The sequence below is a fragment of the Cornus florida genome, unplaced genomic scaffold (assembly GCF_030987335.1).
Source record: "Cornus florida cultivar Cherokee Brave unplaced genomic scaffold, ASM3098733v1 CherokeeBrave_3.0.0_Hap2_Chr10, whole genome shotgun sequence".
Lineage (NCBI taxonomy): Eukaryota > Viridiplantae > Streptophyta > Magnoliopsida > Cornales > Cornaceae > Cornus > Cornus florida.
Window position 1 is genome coordinate 80,259,148 of NW_026775580.1, and position 17,975 is coordinate 80,277,122.

At 33.2% G+C, this 17,975-nt stretch overlaps 1 protein-coding gene across 1 annotated transcript; it reads right to left on the reverse strand.

The window, feature by feature from the left end:
* Positions 1-10,525: 10,525 nt before the first annotated feature.
* Positions 10,526-13,320, reverse strand: LOC132279145 (beta-amyrin 28-monooxygenase-like). The gene is made up of 3 exons (XM_059781078.1): positions 12,180-13,320; positions 11,849-12,036; positions 10,526-11,122 (listed from the first exon to the last, which is right to left on the reverse strand). Exons 1-3 carry the CDS (start codon positions 13,147-13,149, stop codon positions 10,829-10,831), a joined length of 1,452 nt encoding a protein of 483 aa, XP_059637061.1. The 5' UTR covers positions 13,150-13,320; the 3' UTR covers positions 10,526-10,828.
* Positions 13,321-17,975: the final 4,655 nt, after the last annotated feature.

Consider the following 17,975-nt stretch of genomic DNA (forward strand, 5'->3'; position numbering starts at 1 on the left):
CTGATGCGGGACAAATCCCACTTGTAATATTCTCCCTCACGCAACATTCTCAATGCGGTCAGGCCACCCTGTTACTTAGGTCCAAACCCGGAGGCCCATCAGAGTGGCATATACCAAATGTAACCGGTGAACATTTGCCCATTTATTAAAAAATTTAAACACTTGCCCATTTATTAAAAAAGTTAAACTATTGGGGTTGTATACCCACTCATTTATACACACTTCAATTCCCATCTAAATTCGATGTAGGACAAGTCCCATTTGTTTTTAAATTGATATCCACAAATCAAATTCTTTGCAATTGGGTAGCTGAGACCACCTATATATATTTTGAAAGATTATTTGATAATTGCCTTTAAAAACAATATATATATATATATATATATATATATATATATATATATATATATAAAGATTCACAGGATCAAGAGTTTATTTTTGTTAATTGACTCCCAATGCATGTCCACTGAATTAAATTTTTTTTAAAAAGATGAATCTTTTTTTTTTAGTCAATACTCATGTACCCATATATGTCTTCAACGAGACTTAAACTTCTGACATTCCTTTAGAAAATAGAAACTTGATATCGCTAAACTACTGATCCGATGGTAAAAAAAATGATGAATCTTTATTCCTTGGTTATTATATATACTCAATTCAATTTAGCATGATCCTAACATGTTTTGCCATGATTCTTTCTTCTCCATTTATTTATTTATTTTTATTTTTTTTGCCTGAAGTTGAAGAAATTTGTATAGATATATAATGTGTATTTCCGGTGTGTAAGAGGCCTAGGAACACCAAGGGCCTTATGGCCCAGTGTTATCTTCCCTTTTAAGTGTGGTGAGAATTCAAATTCTCAAAGTGGCAAAATAAGTATGCCCGCAGCCCAAATGCGTTACAAAGAAAATGAAACTCAAATCTAGCAAAAGCATCACTGGCCCAAGCCTAATTAATGATTCAAACATGCCCAACCCAACTAGGAAATTTAAGGTTTTAGCGACTCCTTAGGGTACTTACAGCTGAGTAGCATGTTTTACACCATCAATTCGCTAGATCTCATATCTAGTGGAATTCTTTTCACTAGATGTAATTTTTCACACCTCAGTCACGAATAGCTTTTCTGAAAGTCAACCCTTTAATTTGGATGTCGACGTCCTATTCGATTCTGTCAAATATAACATAAGTATTATTGATTTTTTTTTTTTTTGGGGTTAAATTATAAGTTGGTGTATGCATACAAAGGTTGTTTAGTGATTTATACATAAGACAAAAATTTCTTGAGGTATCAATGTTGCTTCTATAGCAAGCTCTCAAGGAATTATATTGTGTTGCAGTCCTAATTGTCACTTCTTGTAGTTCTCGATACTAGATTGTAGCTTTCACTGCATTTACGTGTTTGTATTTTAGGCAAATAATTTGCAATTGCTTCCTGCTTCTCTATATGTAGGTGTAAAAACAAGTTGATAAGCCATCCATAGAAATAATTAATGCTGGATGGGTATTTGATTTACGCAAAATACAAATATTTGAATTTTTTAAAAGAAAGTAACATATTTGCTTTTTTCTTTTAAGATGGGAGAGGTACTACCTTTTAGTGTGAAAATGTTTTCACATTTCACACAACATAATTATCACTTTTTAATTCGTCAATGGTATAATTGTTTGATTTAGAGATATTCTTACCCCATAAGAATGGAAGGTCCATGAATGCCCTTACAATTGTACCTTTTCATTCTTGGACTTGGTCGAGTTGTGACACTGTTTGGCATGGAATTTTCTGAACTATTGTTGTTTTTGTAAGAACAAAACATTTTATTTCTGTATGAATATAAATTTGTTCGGCATACAGGTAAGTCTGGAAGTATAGCAAGAGCAACCAGAAAAGATGGACTAACATCAATTATGAGAAAGGAAAAGATAGACTAACATCAATTACGAGAGAGGAAAAAAAAATGTTGTATCTCACCAATGACACCAACGCCCATTTATAGGCCATCACCAAGCTGATGCTTTACCATCAATAGTTCAGATTTTGTCACTACATCTCGTCTCTCCTAGAATCTTTTAGATTAAATAAATCTATACAAGTTTTACAATATTTTAAATCACTGACAAAGTCTTCTCCACACAAATATAAGAAAAATTTATAACTGAACTCAAGACTCTTCCACTCCTAATGGACAGAATTGGTTTTCTCCTAAATGAATGTGGAACGGATATGGTAAAATAATTAAAATTTTGAAACGAGTTTGGGATGGAAGCGGAATGAGTAATAAAACCGCCCCGTCCACGCCCTAATTATATATACACCTTTAATATATATATATATATATATATATATATATATAAAGATCCATGTTACTTTGGTGCCAATGTCAATTAATGTATTAATATTAACTACTTAGTAATTTAAAAGCTAGACAGCTTACTTATCAGCCCAATTTGAGCGCATTGAGCTAATATGCCCGATCCCCGTAATTAAATAGAGTATGCGAGGCTGAGTCGATACTTTGTCTATTGGAGTAAAGACGAGAATGGTATACCAATTATAAACCTGTCCCGAAGTAGGGGCTGAGTCGGTATGACGGATTTTTTAAAAGAGCGGAATAGGGTTTAGCTAAATCCATCCCAATTCTACCCCGTTGCTATCCCTATGCCTAACCCAACTAGGAAATTCTCCGTAGAGTTCAATTCTTTGTATCTCATATCTCGGGAAATTCTTTTCACTCGAGGTAATTTTTTTAAAAAATTTATCTCTCGAGACTATTCTTTTCCTTTCCTGTGTCCAATAAACAAATAAAAGAACCTCATGAAAGTCAACCCTTAAACTCCGATATCAACTCTTTTCATAGTTTGTACTTAAATGAGGAGAAAATTTAGTTTAAATTTTGTACTAAAATTATTTCAATCCCAAATATCACTGATTTGGTGCTGCCAAAAATTTGTAGCCACGAATATAAATAGCTAGTAAAGAAAAATAGAGTGAATACCATTATTTATTTATTTATTTTTTCTAATTTCTATATAAATTTAAATGAAGAGGCACTGTGGAAGTGTTGCATAATGCATATATACATATTGAAAAGAAAATCTCGTAAGTATAGCACTTATTATTTGACAAGATACTGAAGAAGTTGGGTGAAATTTAAAAGGAGCTCTTATTTGCTCTCCAATAATCTCCTCTAATGCTTCAATTCTTATTTAAAATTGTTTCTTCCTTCCTCTTGGTTAACCCTAACAACTCAATGGAGTTCCAGGATTGCTGCTACGGTGGAACAATATAAGAGGATTTCAACAATGATAAAAACTCAATTTTATCATGTCCAAGATTTCGCTTTCACAAATTAAAAATTATTGCTTTCTTCCATTAGTCGATAAAGGGTATAAAGGGTATTTTGGTCTCTAAGTGCATCTCACGGTTACTAGTTACTACCATAGCATTAATAAACACCATTAAACTACATCATTTTTTTTTTTTTTTTGGGTTAAATGCAAAAAAAAACTTTTTGAATTATGGGGGTTTTGCAATTAATCCTCAGCCACCGAAAAAGTAAAAAGACGATGCTGCCCTTCCTAAATTGACTTATTAACAGCTCTGTATAAACACACACATACACATATATATATATATATATGCACTGTTCATTCGTTATCGAAAACCATACGCTGCTGCCGCTGAAAATTGCATTGATCATCATCGTAGCCGCCGAGCGAGAGAGAGAGAGAGGGAGGGAGGGGGGGTGAAGGTGATGGCAGCCGGCGAGTGAGAGAGAGCTTGGCGGTGCAAAATAGCCACTAGAGAAGTCGCGATTCCGACGCAAATTAGGGATTGGCACAGCGGCGACGGATCCGGCGTTGGCGACAGCGGCTTGTGCACGCCTGCGATTGACAGGAAAGCGAGCAATATGGACGGAGACCAAAGGTCGTTGGCGGCAGTAGCAAAGCAGCGCGGCGGCTTCCCCCTCCAGAAACTGACCCACCGCTCCTTCTCGGAACCGACCCAGCACTGGTCCGGCCTTCGTTCCTCTCCTCTTCGTAACGACGGCGGCCAAACAACTGGACTGCATTCATAACCCTACCTTCCATACACAAACCCTTAACTAGAGTACTGACGGTCATTGGATCCGGCTTCAAACCTCTTTTCAAAATCTCCCCAAAAAGACCAAACCCAGAATTGACATTATTCAAGTGACAACAACAATTGATCGAAGTGTTCAATGTACACAAATCAGGCCCATCTTCTTATATAGCAAAAACACAACCAAATAGCATCTGAGCTTGGAGATAGAACCCAATAGATGATTAAACGTATCGATTGACGGCATTGGTTGCGTTTAATTCAATTTGTCAAAGTACTTTATGGCATCATTGAGTATAATCCTACTTGATTTGCATCAATCTCTCACGTAATATTCAAATCGGTTTGGACAACCCTTAACATTATTTCTCTTACAGACTTCGCTGGTTTTGGAAGTTGAAGAAGATTATTGAAATGGGTTTATATATATGGAGGTTAAAGAGTATATAGATTTACTCTTTTGAATTGCATTACCTGTAAGAACATTTGCATTCTTTTGCAACATTAAAGTAGGAGTATTTGGAACTGAAAAAATTGTTCAGATATATGTACTTAGGAAGTTACAAACATGCATATGTATGAATATATAGACTTGCATAACAGATGACCCAACTTTATTAAAAAAAATTAAAATAAAATAAAAAAAAAAAGAAAGAAAAGAGAATGATACTAGCAGTACCCAATTCTGGTCTTCATCAGCGACCCAATTGCAGAACTGAATAAGCAGCTTGCCGCCGTCACTATTGCACTAATGTCATCTAACTGCCATCATCCATAAACCACACATGCTTCACCAGCCGTGACTCCATCCTCAACACAACCATCCTTGCTTCCTCATCGCTGCACTCCCTTCCAAGTTCACAGGCGACCACCGAAGTTCCGTCCGTAAATTTCAGTGCTCACCGGATAGCTCCTTACACAGCTATTCACGTTCTCTGCCGCTACCACTTTGCCACTTCACTGCCGATCTAAGCACATTCCTCCGAGCTCGCCCCACAATGCCGTCGCTTACCTCTCTCCCGCTGAGATGATGGAAATTAAGGGCGTTTTAGTCTTTTCATGCGTCCAAGGGCAGTATGGTATTTTAAAATAAGTCAACTATTTTTAAAGGCCAACATTCACAGGAATTTCAGCGGATGGGGATGGGGTGATCTGTAACTTTTTTACATAATTCAGGAAGTTTTTTGCCTTTTTAAAAATTTAGGAGGTTAGTTGCAAGTTTTTTCATAGGTTAGGGGGGATTTTTGCACTTACCCTTTTTTCTTTTTCTTTTTTTTTTTCTTTTTTTTTTTTTTTGCCTTGAATGTTTTCAAACTCACTATTTGCAAACACTAAAGTCAGGCTTTGAAATTAAAAATAAAAAAAAACTAAACTAAATTTTCTCACGTCATAGCTTCAGTTTTAATTGTTTTCCTTAACATAGCCACCGTTATCAATGGTTTTCCTCCGTTGACAAATCTCCGTTTACAGATACCTATTATTCATTAAGCAATGTCTTTATTTGTTTACATCACTAAAAATAAACCTAACTTAAAAAATAAAAATTAAAAAGAAAACTACCAAACACAATTCTTTCGACTTCGGTTTGTTTAGATGTAAAATATATATATATTTTTTTTTAGGTAAAATATTTTCTTTTAATTTTATATTTTAGTATTTTGCAAAAACCTGAGTCGAGGTTGAGATCGAATCCATCGGGTGAAGCGTATAAAATAACTTCTCGAAAATTAATGCAAAGTTTTTTTTGTCAAATTTTAATAATTTTTTTCTTCTTAAATATTTTACAATAACCAAATAACATAAATTTAAGAAATTGGATTCTCTTAATATAAAATTAAAATTAATACAATAACCCATTCGACATAGTGGTGTTAAAAAAATTTCGAAACCTTTTTTAGTGGTGCGTCTACAAAAAAATGAAAATACCCTGAAATATTTTTTAAAATTTTCTTAATTTAAAAAAAAAAATAGAAAGAAAAAGAAAACCTAAAAAGAAAATCATTTTAAAACAATCTAATTTTTCTTAAATATATTAAATGGAAATTTTCGTATTATAACTTCACTTTAATGGTGTGTATTTTTTAAAATTTAAAAAAGAAAAATTTAAAGTAAAATTATTTTGTAAATTTAAATCAAATTGCAATTGCATCATTATAACATCAATTAAATCAAATTGCAATTGCATCATTATAACATCAATTTGCAATAAATTAGGTACTTAAGGGGGTTTTATGTCAACTTTTTTCTTGAAGCAATTTCTTGCTAAAAATTAGAAGTAGAAGGGGAGTTCTATGCAATTTTCTCGTGTTAAAAAGTAACATTTCCTTACTAACACAATTGAAAGCTTTCAATTTTGTTTCTTGTGTTTGTTAAAAAATAATATGTATTTACGTGTTAACAACTTTGATAATTGAAAATGATAGTACAGTAGTTGGTAATTGAAGTTAAACTATAACGATAGTCTTGAGACTCTTCATAGAGAATGAAGTTTGGGAATTTGAATGTTATTAGCATTTATAGCAATCATTGAATTGTGGTAATACTAAATATTCATCAATTCCATGCCTTTTAATTTCACAATGTGGGCCCATAAGATTTTGATAATGATTAGTCCAAGCCCAAAGAGTATCTCCTCATTCCAGATTAGGAAATTGATGTTTAGTTTTCAATTAATAATGAATTACAACTTGTGATTTACCTATTACAGTATAAATATAAATATAAATATAAATAAAAATGATGTAATCGTATTGAATAGTGAATGCTAATGCCATCAAGAGAGTCTTATTATGACAAGATAATGACGAACTCTTCTTATTTAATTGTGAAATTAAAAGAATTATTAAATAATTTATTTAAAATTCTCATATTTAACAAATTTTTATCAAGGAACGCACATGATTCTTTTTATAGTATCACTCATTTACACCTATCATTATTTTAAAGTTTAAATTTTGCCAATATATAAAAATCCCATCATTTTACGGTTCCACTTTCATTGATCTTCAATTTTATCTATAATTGAAGTAAAAAAATCAATAAAACAAGTGACTTAACTGTACAAAACTTTTACTTTTTAAAGAAATGTTAAAATTCGAATCTTAGTATAGAACATGTATGTGAGTACTAATTAAAAATAATAATAATAATTTAAGTCCAAAACCTAAGGGTTGTGCTGCACTGTACCAAAAGCAAGTAAAATGAATATATATATATATATATATATATATATAGACACTATTAATTTAATTATAAGGGAAATACATATTTCCATCGTGTGTTTTTTAGTTACATGATATTGCGGGAAACATAATTGGGACGTCTTTTATATATATATATATATATGTATGTATCTTGTCAACGACATGGTCAATTTCAATGTGTGTGAAAAGGAGGGGACACTTATGTAGTGCGCGACACACTGTTTCAAAAAGTAATGTAGTGTGTGTGACATTTCTATATATATATATGTGTGTGTGTATGTATGTATATTGTGCTTGTCAACGACCTGGTCAATTTCAATGTGTGTGAAAAGGAGGGGACACTTATGTAGTGCGCGACACACTGCTTAAAAAGGTAATGTAGTGTGTGTGACATTTCGTATCTGGCGGTTTTGAACTTACAAGTGGGTTTCATCGTATCTTTGTTTTTTCCTTCCCTCGTACCATCACATCAATATAAGGATTTCAAATACTTCCACCTCTCTCTCTCTCTCTCTCTCTAGATCTCTCTATAAATATATACGTAGTGTATATATATACACATATATATACATATGATAAGTCACATTTTAAGGGTTCACTTCACAGTTCACACATTTTCAGTTTGGCTCCAAAGGTGGTGGTGGTCCTATGAAAACATGTACTGTACATTTGGTAGAGCTGTCCAGTGTTAAAATATTGACTAGCAAAAGCAGAATTGGAGAGACATCTAACAAACCTGTGCAAACCAAAAATGTCCTCTTCACAAGTCGATCCAAATTTCAGGTAACATGTATCTTAATTAGGTGAAAACGATCAATCATCAATATATAATGTTACTACGGCATTACCAATGGTCTAGTTGGTAGAACGTCGATATCCCTGAGCGAGTATGTCCATATAGAAAAAAAATCATATTTGACACCCTAATACCAAGTTTGTGGTGATCATTAATCCACAGCCAATTTCCAAACACGAAAATCAAACATCACACTGTCCTACTAGCTGTTCATGTTCTTCCAACTCGATCATATGATATATATATATATATATATATATATATATATATATATATTCCAATATGAGTTTTTCCAAACAAAATGTAATTTTAAAATAGATCTTAACTAGAAAAATAGTTTGATCGACATTTGCATTTCATCTCAGACCATAAAGTGCACAAAATATTAAAAATGAAAGGGTATTGACAAATGTACAGGCCCATTTGGGCTAGGAGGGAAAGCTGGGAAAGCCCAGTAACATGAAGTGTGGGGCCTAAAGAAAACAATCAGACTAAGCCCAAAATAGTAAAGATAAAGGCCCATAGCCCAACCCAAAACTTGCAAAATAACCATTCGCGATTTTTTAAATACAATTCCTTTTGGGCTAGTTTGGTGTGGTTGAATGAAATAAAGTGTGAATGAAATGATTCAAAGAATGGAATGGGAATGGAATGATCATTCTCATTCCCATGTTTGGTTGCACAGAAAAACATCATATTTTTGTAAAACATATATATATATGTGTGTGTGTGTAGCCAACATTTCAACAAATGTTTTTTTTATTCATTTATTTATTATTATTATTTTTATTTAGTTGGAAAGTGAAATAAATTAGTGGAAATCACCATTATTGGAGAATGGGCAAAAATCATTATTTCAACTTTAAAGTTAGTTACCAAACTAAAGAATGAAAACAAAAACATTCCATTTCTACCTTATTTGATTCCATTCACTCACACCAAACATGGCCTTTGAGTTTAAGTGCTCCTATTATATCATTCAACTATTGGGTTAAGCCCACTTTCAATTAGGCTATGAATCTATATCTGCTGTTTCATATATAGTAAATACAGAATTTATATACTAATAAGCCCAGCCCAGTTAGGAAGCAAGCCCGGAGATTTTTTAAATGCAAGTCCTTTTGGGTTTAAGTGCTCTTATTTACGGGTTATTTTAATAAACCGAATACCACCATTTTCAAAAAAAAATAATAAAAATAAAAAGAAGCCCATTTCAAATGAACCCATCAATACCTTACAAAGAACTGATTTTTATTAAACGCTGGACCACTCATTCACCATCACTACTAATAATTGGTTACATGACGATCGCACTTTGTTAGTTAGATAAATTGAAACTCACCTCATTCAATATTTGAGGATCGAATTATCATGACTATATGTCGCAGTCATCAATTTTTTATGTTTGAAGCTCGTGAGTGGCATTAGGTGAGTACATATGTTGTTTATGTAATGAGTGTATATATATATACTGACTTCAAAACTTTAATAGTATAAAATAGGAAAATTTTAATTTGTGCAGCATATATACACTTGGAACAAAATGATGTAAAAATTTATTTTCAAAAATTTTCATCCGGTCAGCATTATGTTTGGACAGATCCCGTTAATAATTGAGTAATGCATGTCATTTTCTTTCTCTTCCGTCGAAAATAAGCATAATGTTTGGCAATAATTGCAAAAATCCAAATTATAACAACCGATAAAGGACCACTCTAGAGAGAATGCAGAGTTTCTCGGATTCTGTCTTGTTATGGCAACTAGTTCAGAAACACTGCACCTGAAACTCATTTACATCTGAATTATAACATCTATATATATATATATATATTCATATATTCATACGGTAATGATTTCTGTGAGCATAAAATTTATTGTCAAATATGATTACTATCATTTTTATTGTTAACTACATTTTTTAATTTGAATCATCTCCAACGATCATCATGCTAGCTTAGTGTGGATAAATTTTTTGCTCACCGTTGGGCAAGAAATTATTATCCATGTGTGAATATATATATATATTTGAGTCATTATAGAATGTTTAACTTTAGAGATATCAAATTGCATTTATGTGAGGACGTGATCCCCTACTAATATAAAATATGTGAGCAAAAGATCCTTTATACACACACACACACACACACGCCTAATGTTTATAAAACCAACGTCCCATTTTTTGACATGTTAGATTACATTTACGTGACTATGTCATCTCCTATTTACGTAAAACAACATCCCACTTTTTTTTGCGTTAGATTATATTTATGTGACTATGTCATCTTCTACTTACGTAAAATAGTCGAATGCTTCCAACTTTCACAAATTATATTATTTTTCATTTAAAGTTTTACACAACTTAATTTCACTCATCAAAGTTAACACATCAACCCAATTATCAGAAATAAAACTACATATTAAACTATGTTAAGCTTTTCCAAGATAGAAATTAAACAACTTTGATTCCATAAAATAACACTGATTCAGAATACATGAATTCAACTTATAACACAGATTACATGAAGTATAGGTTGTATGTTTCTCTTCCTTTAGAGATCACGTACATGAAACCAAACTATAACACACACACACACATTACACACAGTTGCCTTTTTATTTAGCATCTATATATCCATTGTGTCTCTTTCTTTTTGAGAGATCACAATAACAAGCTAGCCTTTAATTAACATACACATAGATATGTCTATTTCTATGTATATAATTAAAAAGGAGGCCTAGCTAGGTTGATCAGTTGGGATGTAGACGAATAGGAAGTCCTTTTGCAGGCATTGGCATGGGATCAACTATGATATTCTCATCTGGAAGTAGCTTTTCCCATCTGAACTTCCTCACCACATTGTACATGAAAGCAAGTATTTCCATTCGAGCATACTCTTTACCGGGGCACATTCGAGGCCCTCCTCCAAAAGGAACATATGTGTAAGGGATCGGTCCTTTTCCTTCAAACCTCGATGGATCAAACTTCTCTGGTTCGGGGAAGTAATCTGGACTCTTGTGTGTTGAATTCGCGCTCCAATATAACTACGTACACAAATTAAGTATGAATACAATTTAGTATCACTAGTCTTTCGAATTAATAATTACTATTAATAGAGTGAAAATGTGTTCAAACCCTAGATATTCCCAACTACATAAGCATGAAAATTAAACTAGTCCATTTTTCGCATAGATGAAGATAGAGAGAAACAGAAAATAGTCATTAATATTTATTATTTTTCTAGGATCAAATGGTCCTCAATAGTATTATTAGATTTTCTAAGCGCATAAAGCATACTAAAAGTGGTCTTTCAGTGTAATAAAAGTGATTCTGAGCTTCTTAGTTGCTGTTTGATTAGCTTAATTGTCTGTTGTGTAATTTGTTTCTTGCTTGGTTGGTGCATGGCATTTGGCCCCAAGGTACGCCTGGTCCTCATGTACATTCACACACTGTCACACACACACACACACACACACATTTAGCTATATTATTTATTAACCTTACCCAAAAAAATATTAATTATATAAATAAAAATTATACACATAAAAATTCATAAATCCATGTCCAAAACTGGTCCTCAAAAATCAATAAACTGAAATTTCATCTATCTATTTCATTTATTTCGTCAATTTATATGTAAATAAGAATGAATTTTTAATTTCATGTCTGTATAATTAGGTACTAAGTCTACTGTACTTTGTTTGGTAGATAGAACATATTTATGCTTTTCAAACAAAAATAAAAATAAAAAAATGATAGAAAATATATACCTTCCATCCTTTGGGAATGGAGAAACCTGCATAGGTGAAATCAGTTATGGCCTCCCTAAAATTCCCTTGAAGCGGTGGTGCAAGCCTCATCACCTCACTTGCAACATTCCATGAATACTTCATCTTCTGCAAGTCACCCCAACTTAGTGACTCCCCATGTTGCTTCTCACTTGCAACCCCTATTTGCTCTATTACACAATTAAAAAATAACTGAAAAATTAATATATCAATATATTCATGTATACAGCATAATGGTAAATGTTTAGTAAGATTAAACTTCAATATATATAATTTTTTTTTGGTAAATAAATTTAATTTCAATATCACATACCCTTCAGGACTTCATTGTAGACATCTGGTAATTCCGCAAGGTACTTCACGATGAAAGTGATTGCAGCACTTGCAGTGTCATGGCCACCTATAAGCAAGCCAAGTATTTTATCAGCAATGTCCATCTCATTCATGAACTGCCCATTTTCGTCAGTCGTAGTAAGCATATGGGACAGTATATCATGTCTCACCGACGACTTCTTCTCCGTCAAATCACTCTTTCTCTGCTTGATTATTCCTAATAGCTCCTTCCTTATCATCTCTGCGGCCTTGATTGCGCGGTTGAAAGCTGTCCCCGGGAAGTTTATAGGCAATGATATGACCCCAGCAGCCAACACATGAAAAGGGTCAGAGAATTTTGCAATGTGTTTGGGGTCTTCAATGCTTAGGAACAATCTACACGCTACTGCAAAAGTGTAGTGTTTGGCAAGTGGGAAAACTTCAACTTCTTTTTTGAAGTCCCAGCTGGTTTCTAGTTGTTTCTTAGCTATTGAATCCATGATTCCCACATAGTTTTGCAATGCTTCTGGTTTCAAAAACCCGGGAAGCAATTTTCTCATTTTCATGGATTCATTCTTAGTGGAAGTTTGGAGAGAAGAAGGGAAGATCTTCTCCACAGAACGAGGCCACCAAGCCGAGACAAGCTTATTCTCGTTCGAGAACAAGAACTTGTTCCCGCTAGGGCCACAGAGAACCATGGTTGGTTCACCAAGTAATGAAGTTTTGAAGATGTCTGGTGAGTACTTATGGGTTCTATCTTTGATGAACTTTTCCGGGGTCCCTTTCCGGCCCGTGGAAAGGAATTCTAGGGTTTCGCCAAGAACCGGCCAACCTAGTTTCCCCGGTGGGAGGTTTTTCCGGGCACCGGATTGTATGGGTTTAGGGGAAAGGATGCGAAGAGAAAGGGCGATGCAGAGAGTTATCAGGAGGAGGAGGGAGAGAAACAAGAGCTGCATGTCTGTTTCTGGCATGAGCTTAGTTTAGGGTTTGATAAGAGAAACCTAATTGCTGGACTATATAGAGGAAGTGTTATCACTGGTTATGTTAGAAGTTTTTTTTTGGTATTAATTGTATGTATTATCACTAATCTGGAGGACTCACTTCATTTTTGTATATATGCTTGCAATCTACTGTGTTTCACCATATTTACGTACCACTATTTATTTCTGAGATATAGCACTGTTACTTCAAATTAATATATCACATAATTAGACTAGCTTGTTATATTTTAATTTTACACCATTACATTGACCTCTAGGCAAAAGGAAAGAACAAAGATAGGTGAGTAGAGTTAGTAAAAAAAGATAGATAACATGTCAATAGAAGAATTCATATGATTTACTGTTTTGTTATTTTATCAAAAATTCAAACAAACACACACACGAACACAATATTGTTTCTAACGGGGTTGAACACCTAACCTCCCCAAATCCCAAGGAGGAAAATGTCTGAAAGAGAGAATTTGAAATTAGATGGAGGACATCTGAGTCAATAGATTCATTTATTTATTTAGACAAAAAAAAACCTGTACAAAGCAGCCAAATGCCAACAACCAGCTTAGCTGCAAAGCAGAAACAACAATGTAAACAAAAACACAACTAGCATGTGGCCGAGGCATGGCCATTATTTGGGCTCGATAATTGAAGGTTGGTCAATTAGGTTTTTCTTTTAATTCTCCTTTTTGTTTTTGTATGCGTACATACACTCCACTAGCTTGATATTTTTAACATATAAATGAAATGATAAAATTATCTATCAAAATGTGAAGCGTATTAAGAGTGTTTTTTTTTTTTGGAAAAATTCTGAAGTGTATGATTTTTTTTTTTTGTGTAAGTTGTGCAATGGAACAGGTTATGGAAAGTGAAGTCTTAAAAACGATTTTAGAGGGATTAAAAAATTAGTCAAGTAAATTTACCGGTTAATTAACAATCATACAGTAAAATAATAAGTAAAGTTAGAGTGATACCGGATTTTAGCAAGGAAATCAATTGAAAAATGTCGAGGACTTTTGCGCTGTCCCTAAAACGATCCACTATGTATGAAACAAAGTATATCGAACTTTGACTCAACCTCACACTCCTTCACTCTACCAAGACGCAATCCGCTGAACGCATTGACTTTGCAACTTCCAGTCCAATAACTCTCGACTTCAGAGTTATGCCTCAAACCTTGTAGAAGGATTGCTGGAAGATCAACAACACTCGTAAGTTCCATGATCCCTTCAAAGTGTGATCGGAAAATTTTCTTCTTCAAATCTGAATTTGTTGTAAAAGGAATAGGATCTGCGTAATCAATATAGATGCAATCTTCAATAGTCTGCATCTTCAATAGTCTTTTGTGTCAATAGTCTGCATCTTCAATAGTCTTTTGTGTGTGTAGGATCTGCTTAATCAATATAGATGCAATCTTCAATAGTCTTTTGTGTCAATAGTCTGCATCTTCAATAGTCTTTTGTGTCAATAGTCTGCATCTTCAATAGTCTTGTGTGTGAATCTCACAAAAGACTATCAATGATAATCAAAATTTTAATGCAAAAAAGCTGTATCAACCTAAGTGAGAAAAATAAATTTTTATATACTTTAGAAATTCTAATTGTACTTGAAAAATAAGTTAATTTTGTGCATAACCATTAAGGTAAGTCTATAAAAAAATAGAAAGTTGAAATAGAGTAGGAAACAAAGTTACCAAAAACTGTTGAAAGACTTGAACCAGTTCAAGTTGACCAGTGAATTTTTTTAAAAACAAGCTTTTGAAACTTGAACCGAGTCAGCTGCTCTTGAACAGGTTCAAGTTAGCCAGACTTGAACAGAAGGCTTTTATTCTTAGAAAAATTTGGCAACGCTCAATTTTTTAAATCATGCAATGCATGCAAGTGTCCTTACCTTCTAACTAAGCTTCCTAAAGTGTTATGCTTACCTTTTTCAAAGTCATTAAGTTATTGATAACAAATAACTCTTCAATTCCGCTTCCGATCTCAAACTTGAAATTTGAACTAAAAATTATAACTTGAGTGGACTTGTTTTGACAACGAAATTCGCCAATTACAAATTTTTATATTTCACATTTTGAACGCTACAAAAAATACTCCGTATTAATTTAAAAGATGAGGCACCTATTCATATCTTCATTGTCGTGCTATTTAGTCTAGTGTGCATGTTTGGCTTGTATCTCAAATTGGTCGATATTTAGATTAGTCTCTTTGTTTGTGTAACTTATGTCAAAAAAGTTGCTGCCACTTGTAAGGGAATTTGAATTTTAAAAATCGTGAGTGTATAGAGAGTGTAAAGCGAATAATATTTTTACAGCATAAGATGAGAAATGATAGATGGTATGAAAGTCAATCATTTTTACAGTATAAAACAGATAATGATAACTGATTTGAAAGTTAAGCATTTTTTCAATGCGAGACAAATAATGATAGGTGATATGAAAGTCAATCTGCCGCTAAAATATAAGAAATTGTACACAAGTTAACGAGGTTTAGGCCAAGCAAAGACGCTTGGTGCTAGGATGAGGTGATTTATTGTGACCTCGCAAGAAGTGTGGAAATTGTGTGTGAGAGAGAGAGAGAGAGTATTGGAAGCATTGAAAATGTGAAATCAGTCACTCCACCCATGTTTGTGATGTCATGGATATGACACCCGCACTTTTACGGGGATGTGTGGATAGAATTTTGAACGTAACAACCACTTATTTGAGTTTAGTGGGAAAATTCAGAGAAAGAGAGAGAAAATATGGGAATCATTAAAAAGGTGACTATAGTCACACACCTCCATGTTGCCCCCGAGGTTGAGTAAGAAAAGAACAATGCTACTCTACATAAGTTAGATTTAAAATACTAATGAAAATTTTTTTTTATCTTGTACATATGTTTTAAATTATAAAAATATAATCCTAGTGTTTTAAGTCTAGCTCAAATATCATTCATTTTTTATAACAGGGATGGGCTTGGAGAGTCATGGATGCATGAGGACCTAGTTATGCTGCAAAATCGAAGGACTCATGTATTAAATATTAATCTGATTATTCGCGATGGAAACGGGACGATTTGGGGGCGGAGAACGCCATCTCCATTCATATCGCCGTTTAGTATAGTTACCCTCGTCCCTACGTGGTGGGTTGGGGCGGAGATGGATTTTGTAGAGTACTTTCGGAATTGTATTATGAGTCTAAAAAAAAAATTAACTATGGTAATAATTCTTTTTCTTCTATACGGATTAAAAAAAAAAAAACTTTACCTTCCCAATTGAAACTTTAGACTTAATATTATTGTAAAAACATCAAATTAATACTTCTCAAATAAGAATAATACAAAATGATATTTAGTGATTGGAATAAAATAAATTAGGATTTGTTTAATATATATCCCATATTATTGACTATAAAACAAAGTATAAGTACAAAATTATAATTTATCACTATAAACGAAGTGGGGGATAATATTTTTCCATTCACGCCTCATAGTCATGTGAGTTGTCAATCATAACCCTATTTCCGTTCCAAAATCATTTATCTCCCCTGTAATTAGTATAAACAGGGCGGAGTGAGGTAGGTAGTGGGCGGCCTTTTTTTACCATATTATTGATGGCATTCCTAGTGTGTGAATCACATTGGTTTGTCTTTTGTTTGGATTGTACATCAAAGATCAACCTCTTTCTCCAAAAAATGTCAAAACAAAATCAAGAAAATCTTGATCATAAATGCTATTGAGCATGAAATTCCAAAAAGAAAAAGAAAAAAAGAAGATATTGAGCTTTCTATATTACATTGACAACATTGTCCTCTCTTGGACCATCCCTCACTAAGATTGTTGGTTTGATAAGGCCACGATTGGAATGATTTGAACCCTAGTAGGGCACATGCAATTAGCTGGTAGTGGTAGCTGGCTAGGCACCGTCTGATTCGTTGATTGTAGTGCAAAGATCTTCATTTCATCAAAAAAAAGTCAAGAAAATCTTGATCATTTAGCTTCTTTAGCTTTATTTACTATATAGTATATATACATCAACATTATAAATTAATTGTTCTCTCCTAACTCCTATGGTGTCCAAATGAGGGTGGTTACTGAACTTAGTTGTTACTCTAATGATGGCTCCACGTCAACCCAAATGATGACCGTAATTAAAAGTCTTGATTTCATACACATGTTACACTACTGTAACACTAGTTTATCATAGAACAACAACCATGCATGCACGTCGAGACAAGCTTATCACAAATCAATTTGTTGGATGTTCCTTCATATATAAGGCAACTACAGTATATCTATATTATATAACGACACAATGTCAAGGTCTTAGCCTCTTAGCTATTTTCACTTATTCTGATCACTACCATCTTATATATATTGTTTATATCTCATCAAATCTACTTTTCCCAAAGGTAAATCTGTAATGTACAAACAAGATGAAAATAAATACAAAGATTGTAACATCACGTTAATTGGACATATATAGGAAAATTTTGAAGATGTACGAAGAACCAAAGATAGAAAATTGATTTAAGATGGCTAAGTTTTGATTGACATAAACATAGCTGGCCATCGATCTAATCCTTGCTTTGTTTTGATCCAACACGTTTAAATCATTATTATCGGTATATGCTACAATAATTCATGGCATAATTTGCATCACATTTTAAAATTATCTTGCATTACGTGTCGAATGTGACAAAATTCAAATTCTACGTTAAAAATTACACCATTGCACTTATTAGCCGATTTTAGTCAAGTGGAAGGTCTAATCATCAAACGTAGACAATGAGCTGATTTAGTGTGATTAAATTGATTTGGATGGCT